Source organism: Eschrichtius robustus, chromosome 2 (genome assembly GCF_028021215.1).
Source record: "Eschrichtius robustus isolate mEscRob2 chromosome 2, mEscRob2.pri, whole genome shotgun sequence".
NCBI lineage: Eukaryota > Metazoa > Chordata > Mammalia > Artiodactyla > Eschrichtiidae > Eschrichtius > Eschrichtius robustus.
The window spans coordinates 94,328,004-94,338,499 of NC_090825.1; the positions used below are offsets into that span (position 1 = coordinate 94,328,004).

The following is a 10,496-nucleotide window of genomic DNA, read 5'->3' on the forward strand; positions in this document are numbered from 1 at the left end:
GGACAATAGAGTGAAGATGTCCTTATAATTAGTGGCAGCAAATTTTGTAACCTAGGTTTCCATTTTATATGTTTTTTATGAAAAGTAACTTGGCAAACAATAAAGTCTTTGGGTTTTACTATGCTGTAAGAGATAATACTATCTATATTTTTAACAAATCAACTCACTTAGAGCTTGAGTTAGCATGTTGCATTGGCAGAAACACTATGCTGGAAACAGAGCATCTATTGAGATGTATATCTGATAACAGAAATCAAGGCAAATTATTTAATATCTTTAAGTCTCAACTTTATTTTTAAAGTTATTTTTATGAAAATATTTTATTAGATAAACTCTAAGCTCCCTTTGAATTCCAATCTCCTTTGATATTTAAATTGAGATATAAGTGACATATAACATTATATTAGTTTCAGATGTACAATATGATTCAATATTTGTATATATTGCAAAATGCTCACCACAAGTCTAGTTAGCATCCATTACCAGAGTTACAAAATGTTTTTCTTGTGATGAGAACTTTTTAGATCTACTCTCTTAGCAAGTACTGTTAACTAGTCACCATGCTGTACATTACATCCCCAGGACTTATTTATTTTATAACTAAGTTTGTACCTTTTGACTACCTTTATCCATTTTGCCCAGCCCCTATCCCCTGCCTCTGACAACCACCAACCTGTTCTTTGTACCTATGAGTTTAATTTTTTTTTTTTAGATTCCACATTTAAGTGAGATCATATGGTATTTGTCTTTCTCTGTCTGACTTATTTCACTTGACATAATGTCCTCAAGGTCCATCCACATTTTTGTAAATGGCAAGATTTCCTTCTTTTTATGGCCGAATAGTATTCCAGTGGTGTGTGTGTGTATCATATTTTCTTTATCCATTCATCATTAGTGGTCATAGGTTGCTTCCATTTCTTGGCTATTGTATATAATGCTACAGTGAACACTGGGGTGCATGTATCTTTTCAAGTTAGTGTTTTCATTTCCTTCAGATAAATACCCAGAATCGGAATTGCTGGATCATATCGTAGCTCTATTTTTAATTTTTTGAGGAACCCCCATACTGTTTTCCAGAGAGTCTAAATCAATTTATATCCCTACCAACAGTGCACAAGGGTTCACTTTTCTCCACATCCTCACCAACACTTGTTATTTCTCGTCCCTTTGATAACAGCTATTCTAAAAAGTGCAGTTTTGATTTGCATTTCCCTGATGATTAATGATGCTGAGCATCTTTTCAAGTACCTGTTGGTCATCTGTATGTCTTCTTGAGGAAAATGTCTATTCAGTTCCTTTGCCCATTTTCCAATCTGATTTTTTTTCTGCTATTGAGTTGTACGAGTATATACTTTGGATATTAACTCCTTATATGATTTGCAAATGTTTTCTCTCATTCAGTAGGTTGTCTTTTCATTTTGTTGATGTTCCCTTTGCTGTGCAGAATCTTTTTAGTTTGATGTAGTCTCCTTCATTTTTAGACAATTATTTTTCTGGACACAGAATTCTTGGTTGAGAGTCCTTTTCTTTCAGCATTTTGACTATGTCTATCATTCCATGCCTTTGGAGTCCAAGGTGTCTGTTGAGAAACCAGTATTTACTGAGGATCCCTTGTATATATTGAGTTGCTTCTCTGTTGGTGCTTTCAAGATTTTCTTTTTGTCTTTGTCTTTTCTACAGTTTGATTATGACATGTCTAGGTATGGATCTCTTTGAGTTTATTCTACTTGGAGTTCACTGAGTTCCAACGATGTGTAGATTCATATTTCACCCATCATTTCTTCAAATATTCTTTTCCCCCCTTTTCTCTTTCCTCTCCTTCTGGGACTCTCATTAGCTGTGACACTTGATGGTATCTCACAGATCTCTAAGGCTCTGTTCATTTTTCTTCATTCTTTTTTTCTTTCTGTTCCTCAGTCTGGATAATCTGAATTGACCTATCTTCTGGCAGCTCAAATCTAGTGTTGAGTCCCTCTAGTGAATTGAGTTCTTGTATTTTTTAACTCCAAAATTTCTATTTGATTCTTTTATTATAATTTTTCTCTTTATAGATATTTTCTATTTGGTGAGACACCATTCTCATAGTTTGTTTTATTTCTTTAGAAATGGTTTCCTTTAGATTTTTGAACATATTGAAAGTAGATGATTTTAAGTCTTTGTCTATTATGTCCAACATTTGGTCATCTTAAGGGACAATTTCTTTTTACTGTTCTTTTTTCCCATACTTTCTTGTTTCTTTGCATATCTCATAATTTGTCTGTCAAATACTCAACACTTTAAATAATATAATGTGGCAACTCTGAAAATGAGATTCTTTCCCCTCTCCAAGGTTTGTTGTTGTCACTGTTTGTTTAGTCATTTTTCTGAACCAATTCCGTAAAGTCTGTATTCTTTGTTTGTGTGGCACTGAAATCCCTGTTTCGTTAGCTTAGTTGTCAGTGAACAACTGGTTGGTCAAAGATTTTCTTAGATGTCTTGAACCAATTAAGTCCCCAGTCTTTGCTGAGGTGGTCTGAGTACATGCTGGAGCGTGCCATCAGTACTTGGGCAAGCAGTTTAAAACTCTACTTTAGCCTTCACTACCTGTTGCACAGAGTTTCAAGACCAGCCAAAGGTGAGAGCTCAGGCCTTCTCTGGTTGCATTCATTTCCTATCACTACTATAACAAACTTACCAAAAATTAGTTTACCACAAACTTAGAGGCTTAAACAACACAAATTTATTCTCTTACAATTCTGGAGGTCAAGTCTAAAATTAAGGTGTTGGTAGGATTGTGTTCTTTCTGGAGATTCAGAGGAGAATTTATTACTTCCTTACCTTTTTTTCAGCTTTTAGAGGCCACCTTCATTCCTTGGCTCATGGCCCCTTCCTCACATAACTTCACCCTCTTGCTTCCACTGTTACCTCTCCTACTGGTTCTGATCCTCCTGCTTCCCTCTTACAAGGACCTTTGTGAATATATCGGCCCACCCAGATAAACTCCCCATCTCAAGATCCTCAACTTAATCATATCTGCAAAGTTCCTTCAATCATGTAAGGTCACATAGTCACAGGTGCTGGGGATTAGGATGTGACTATCCTTGAGGGGGGAGGGGGATTCTGCACTCTACCACATACACACAGCCCTATTCATGTGTGTGATCTTCTAGAGGAAATCCATTTTGAGTAATCATTTAAAGTCAGAAAAGTAATGTGCTTATTACTGAAGGACCACTCCAGGCAGCCAAATGCCATAAAATACAAGTCATCACAGGAAGGGCACTAGAAACAAAACAAACAGAAGACACAGCTCTATCTTGGTACAACCAGAACATACACTAGTGTGATACTGCTAGAGATACTTCAAAAAAGTTATAATTCAGCTGCTGAAAAGATAAAAAGGGAAAAGGCATCTGAGAGGACAATCAAGAGATTCATAGTCTTCGGCCTTGAAAGGCAGTGGCTGAGGAGAATTATGAACAAATAATATACAAGTATTAAAATGCATAGATAGGGTACATTATTTCTTTTCAAAATGAATGAGAAATTTATGGGATTCCACACTCTATGGAGGTTGTAAAATAAAACACAATATAAAATAGTTCTAAAACTTCAAAGATAATTATTCCAAAATAATTTAAGGGAACAGTTATGGACTGAATTATCACCCCCCAAATTCACAGGTTGAGGCCCTAGATTTGGAGGAAGTAATTAAGGTTAAATGGGATCATAAGGATAGAGTCCTAATCCATTAGGACTGGTGTCCTTATAAAAAGAGAAAGAGACACCAGAAAACTCTCTCTCTCTGCGTGTGCACATGTGAGGACACAGCAAGAAGGTGACTGTCTACAAGCCAGAAACCAACCCTGACAGCACCTTGATCTTGGACTTCCCAGCCTGCAAAATGGTAAAAAAGTAAATTTCTGTCATTTAAGCCATTCAGTCTGTGGTATTTTGTTATGGAAGCCCTAGCAGGCTAATATAGGAACTTCAGATATTTTGGAGGACATCTCTAATATCATGAGGAAAATTATCTCTTCTCAGGAAAACATTAGTTGGTTTCACTGTTAGAATCAATAGGAATACTCATTCATGAAATCCTATGACAAATATCCAAGTTCAGTGCAAGGCTGTAGAATTTGAGTGTACAGTGCGTATGTGTGTGTGTCTGTGTGTATGTGTATGTGGTACGTTGGGGGGAATACACAGAGGGATAACATATAGTTAAACTCCTCAAAAAGCAGTATGGTACAGTAGAGATTCTAATTGTTTTCTTTTTTTTTTAAACCCAAACACCCTTGAGAAATTCTACCTCGCTACTGCTGTGACTGTCAACCATGAGGCTCTGCCCTCCCTAAACTAGTGAGAGGGTATAAAGTGGGGTGTCTCAACCTCAGCACTATGGATATTTTTGACGAGGTAATTTTTTTGGGGGGGGAGCTGTCCTTTGGCCTGTACCCACTAGATGCTAGGAGCACACACAAACACCCCACAGTCCACCTGCAGCTGTGACAACCAAAACTGTCTCCAGACATTGCTGAATGCGAGAAACCGATGTCACAGTTGAAATAGCTCCACAGGTGATTCTGATCCAACACCAAGGAAGGCAAACCTCTGAGAATCACTGTAGTAGGCAAGAGTGTGCATCAATAACAGTATTAGGCAACTTGTGAGAAATGCAAACCAGGAGGTAAAACATGGTTATAAGAATTTAGAGAACAAATCATTTTCAACTAAAGTAAGCCAGAAAGGTTTCATGGAGAGAGCCACCAAGAGGGCTAAAACACTAGGGCCATACATTTAAAAAAATATTTTTAAAGTATTTAAAATATATCTGAAAAAAATATATATCTATTATGTATTTTTCTGTATTTTATATTTTTTTCCTGAGACATTTGGGCCAGAGTTAGAATAATAAAAAGAAATACAGAGGATGTGTGAGAAAATTTGTCTGAGGTGGAATTTCCTGAATTTCTTGAAACAGGTAAAGACACTGTATTTCCTTAGAGAAAGAAAATGATAGAAGCTGTCCTCAGCTCCTAACAGCCTTCTTTCAGGTTTGGACTAAGCCACAAATATTTAATGAGCATCTACTATGTTCCTGGACTAAAGAGGCACAGCTTTTGGTGCTGGGAATACAAGAGTGAATAAACTTCCAAAAGTTTCTTCCCTCATAGAGGGCAGGGTTTACGTTCCCAGGCAGGGTGGAGAAAAATTAAAAAGTAAGCATAAAATATGTAATATATTATATGGTAATAAGTGCTATGCAGAAAAACAAAACCAGAAAAGACAACAGGGTGTGCTGGGTAGGGGGATTCAGTAAGGGGAGGTCAAGGAAAGAATCACTGAGCTGATGGCATTTGAACAAAGATATCTGAAGGTGGTGATGGTGCTGGCCATGAGACCATGAGGAAAGAGATTCCAAGCAGAGGGAACAGCAACTGCAAAAATCCTGAGGGAGAAGTGTGCTCCACCTGTCTGAAAAGGACCACCAGGAAGCCAGTATGGCTGCAGCAGACTCAGGGCAGGGGACTGGGGATGAGGTGACAGGGAGGTGGTAGGGGCAGCTCAGAGGCCCTGTGGACCACGGTAAAAACGTTTGCTTTTACTCTGAGGGATCTGAGCAGACAAGTGTCATTATTGGACTCAATCACCTGACTGTTGAGAATATTTCAGGAAGGCAAGAGTGGAAGAAGAGAAACCAACTAGGAAAGTATTTCTGCTGGGGGAGAAATGATGGTGTGGACCACCATGTGAGGTGGTGAGAAGAGTGGGATTCTGGACTTATTCCGAAGGTAGAGCAGACAGGAACTGCCCATGCTCTGGGGTGTGGGCTGTGAGAGAAGGAGAGGAGTCAAGATCTTTGACCTGAGCAGCTGGATCCAACAATTCTCCTTGGGGGATCCTCTGGTCCTCACTGCAGAGAAACGGGTCCTGAGAAGATCTCTGGCAGCCTCAGACCATCCCATGTTTGACTCCTCCTTGTATTCTCAGCGCTGATACAATAATACAGCAGCCACCAGTCACTGGGCACCGAATCTCTCTCCAACCAAGCATTGTACCAGGGGCTTCCCAGACAATGTGCACGGCTCGGGAAGGTGCATATTATCAGTTCCAACGTTTCGAGAAGAAACTGAGTCACCGAGAGGTTAAATATGTTCCTATCACACGCTAGGAAGAGGCAGAGTCAGCGTTTCCACCCAGATCTTCCTCCACTCCAAAACCACAAGAGAGGCGGCTCCGTAAAAGCAGTTAAACGCACAAGCGAACAAAGCGAAACGCTGGCGTGTGCCAGGCCCCGAGCAAAGGGAGGCTAACACCGCGCCTCCCGCCTCCCGGGGCCGCGCTACGGAGCACACCTGTTCAGCCTGGGGCCCCGTCCAGCCTCCGGCGCCTGCAGTCCCCCGGCCCACGTCTGCCTCCTCCATTTACCTGTTGCGGCACAGGCGTTGCTCCCACGCGGGTCCCGGTGGCCGCGCCCGCCCCCGCCACAGCCCCCGCTACAGCTGTGGCCGCCGCCGCCACCACGACCGTCGTCAGGGCGGCCATCTTTCCACGCCGAGCCGCTCGGTGCGCTGCGGCCCCCAAGGCCTGGGGTGGAGGGGTTCGGGAGTGGGGAGATCCTGGCTCCGCCGGGGCGGCAGGGCTCCCCCGGGCGGGAGAGCGCTGCCGAGATGTGGGACGGGGCCGGAGCGCAGGGCGGGGCGGGAGTGCAGGGCGGAGGTGGGCCGCGGTGCAAGGCGGGGCGGGGTCGGGATCAGGGCGGGGCCCGAGCGCGGGCGGGAGCGCAGGCCGGTGGCGGGCTCGGCTTCGCTGTGCTCTGCGGCGCGGTTGTACTACAGTGCACGTTATCTACTCTTTTATTTGGCAAAAAATCTTTCTCCCCGGCCCATGTCCCTTAACCGCCGGGAAAATTCATTGTTTTTCACTGTCCTACTTAAATTTATTCGTGTTATATATAGATATATGATATACATAGATATCTATATATCCATAGATATACTTTACATAATAGAACTTCTTTCTAGGTTTCTAAGTTCTGGTGAAACTGAGTCTAAATGAAAAAACATTATTGATGAGCCTGAACGACAGACTATATTTCACATTTTCAAACAAAACAGAGCATGCCCTACACCATCAGGTATCAGACGCAGGGATGTCACACTCCTAGGACTTGGCCATTGAGAAGAGAGACTCCAAAGATACAGTGTTGGGAAGGTGGAAAAGAGCCAGAGATGACTCCTGCAGTCAAAGCATTGGCAACCAGTGGCAATTCAGCTGATTTGTGGATGCATTGCGTTTTCCTCCTTTAAAGGAATGTATTCATCCATTCATCGATTCATTAATTCAATCAATATCCAGCTGCTACTATATGCCAGACCTTGAGAATTAACTGTTGAATTAGACACACACACACGAAGTTCCTTCTCTCCAAACTTCTACCAGGGAATTCAAACAAGTAAACAGGGTATTTATCGAGCACTTACTTTGTGCCAGCACTGTTCTAAACAATCTAGTAAAGTAGGTACTATTATCATTTTCATTTCATGGATAATGTTAAGTAACACAAGACTATATACAAGTAGGAACTGGGATACAAGCCTAGCTGGCCTAACTCCAGAGACCATCCTGGTAGAGATGTTAAACAGGCAGATGGAGCCCAGGAAAGAGACTAGAGCTAAATAATGAATTTGGTCTTCATCTCCATGTAGAAAACATCTTAAAAGACTGAATGAGATCACTCAGGGAGAGTATAAATTGAAGTCTGGGAACTGAGGCCTAGAGCCCTCCAACACAGATGACACAGACAGGAGGAGTTGATAGGAGAGGTCTGTGAGAAGGGAGGAAAGCCGGAATCCTATGGAAGAAAGTGTTTCAAGAATGATCAACTGTGTGGTCTGCTGCCCAGAGGTTGAGTGACATGAAAACAGACAGCTGATGGTTGGATTTGACAATGAGGAGGCCACTGGCCACCCTGACAAGAGCACTGTCAGTGGGGTGGTGAGGGCCAAAGCCTGGCTGAGACAGTTGAGGAGATGATGAAGGTGAGGAGTAGAAATGATGTCTTTAGACAACTATTTTGATGATTCTGTGATGCAGGTGGCCAGTGAAATGAGGTGGTAGCTTGAAGATGTGTGATCAAAGAAGATACGTGTGTGTGTGTGTGTGTGTGTGTGTGTGTGTGTGTGTGTGTGTGTTTCAAGCTGGGGACTAGTGGAGGGCATCTGTACCTTGGAGTCTAGGTCACAAATGGAAAGTTTGGTCTCTGAGAGGGGCACCTGCTCTTCCTTACTGGAGGGTTGCAGCACAAGGTGGTTGGTAGATTTGGAGACAAAAGATGGGCTGCTCTCCTTTCCCCATGCACTAGAAGGAAGAGGGAAGCTTCAGGGTATTGAGAAGGTAGGACCTCTTTAATTTATGTACTTACCTTTCACCCAAAATGAGGTCTGTTGTCACAGCACTGAGTTCCTGTAACTGTTAGTCTAGAATAATCTGGTAGCCTCAAGGGAAAACAGTCAACCAATTACTTGAATTGAGTGGTCTCTGCCGGGGACAACACTGGACTGGATACTATAAGGGAATATATTAATAGTAACAACACGCAAGATGGCTGCTTTAAGATTTTTACTGTTTTATTAGGATGAAAAATTCCAAAAAACGATTAAGAATCTCGTAAACAGAAAACCAGAGCAGGCCTTTGCAACATGAAGATTAGGCAGCTGCTTGGGCCCTCACTTTGGGGCCCTTTCAGTGGCCAGAGCTACAGAATATATTTTCATTGTATAGTTTCATTTCTTACATTTTGTACTAATTCTAATGTTACATCAGAAGTTTGTCATTCCTTAATTTCTTTTATATTTGTATTTCTTTTCTCTTAAACACTAAAAATCTTAGAATTTCCTTAGAATATCAACATATTTACTTATTTGCTTTTTCTTGCAACAATTATGTAGTTTCAAATTACAATTCTGATATTACCACTAACAGTAAACCTACTGAATGAAGTTTAAGATCATTTTGTAGTTCTTTTTGCCCTTAGAATATGTCCTGCACAGGATATTCATTCAGAGTGTTGTGTTCAAGAGTTTTCTGAAATTTCTCTTTTCTGGGTGATAAAAGAATCAATTTTTATGAGTCAGATTCTTTTGATTGTATTTGTCTTCACTTTTAGTGTTTCCTCTATTTTTTTCTTTTTGGTATCCTTTTTAAAAAATATGTAAAACATATGTAATATATGTAAAGTCAAAATGATATGACATATTTAAGGAAGTCTTGCCCCCAAACACATCCTCTCCATGGCCTTTTCAACTGATCCTCTATATGTGACCATTTTTTTTATTAATTTCTGGCTTGCTCTTTTACATTTTTTTTGCAAAAATGAGTATATATATGTGTTCTTATTTTTCCTTTTCTCTTACAAAAACATGTAGCATATTGTATTATTTTCCTAGTTCTGCCATAACAAAGTATCACAAACTGGGTGGTTTAAAACAACAGAAATGTATTATTCTCTCACAGTTCAGGAGGCCAGAAGTCCAAAATCAAGGTGGCGGCAGAGTTGGTTCCTAAGGAGTTGGTTCCTGAGTTCCTTCCTCGCAGAGTGAGTTATCTGTTCCATGCCTCTCTCCCAGCATCTGTGGTCACTAGCACCCTGTAGTATTCCTTGGCTTGTGGAAGCATTACTCTAGTCATTGCCTGTATGGTTGGATGGCCTTCTCTCCTATGTGTCTGTGTCTCTGTGTCGAAATTTCCCTCTTCTTATAAGGACACCTGTCATTGGATTAGGGTTCTCCCTAATCCCGTACGACCTTATCTTTACTCTTATATCTGTAAAGACCCTGTTTCCACATAAGGTCACATTCACAGGTACTGGGCATTAGGACTTCAGCATTATCTCTTTAGAGGACACAATTCAACTCATAACACATATATAATACTCTACACCTTACATTTTTCACTTAACAATATATCTTACAACTCGCTTGATGTAAGTTCACAGAAATCTTCCTCATTTTTTTAATGGATGCATAATACTCTATTTTACTCAACCAGGCATCTATTGACAGATGTTTGGGTTATTTCCAATCTTTTGCTGTTACAAGTATTGGGGAAAAAAAATTTTCCTCTACCTTTCTAGGTTCTTCTGAGAGTCTAATAATTAAATTGACATGACACAGATTAACAGGAGACAAATTTTAATTTCATACATATGGGAGTTCACAGAAACAGGAGACTCAAAGAAATGACCAAAGCAGGCAGCTTTTATACTTTTTAGACAAAGAAACAATTAATTTGTGAAGAACTGACAAAGACACTTAGGCTTGGGTATTAATTAGTGAAGAAACTAAGCAGAATTAGTTTACATAGCCTTTTCCACCCTGAATTTTCTATCCGTGGAGATAAAAATGTCTACACGTCTTGGTGCTCAGAGGTTGCCTTTCAGATGGGAGATTTATTTCCTGCTTTCAGGCGGAAAGAGGGCAGGGTCAGGGTGTCCATCTTGCACTGGCTGTTTC

The 10,496-nt window shown here is 40.8% G+C and overlaps 1 protein-coding gene across 1 annotated transcript in view; it reads right to left on the reverse strand.

Moving 5' to 3' along the window:
* The window catches only part of CCDC112 (coiled-coil domain containing 112), a 31,083-nt gene extending 24,404 nt beyond the window's left edge, over nucleotides 1–6,679 (reverse strand). The window contains exon 1 of the mRNA XM_068534148.1: nucleotides 6,412–6,679. Within this exon, the coding sequence (XP_068390249.1) occupies nucleotides 6,412–6,528 (117 nt within the window). The 5' untranslated portion in view covers nucleotides 6,529–6,679. The remainder of the gene's footprint in view (nucleotides 1–6,411) is intronic.
* Between the last annotated feature and the right edge of the window lie 3,817 nt (nucleotides 6,680–10,496).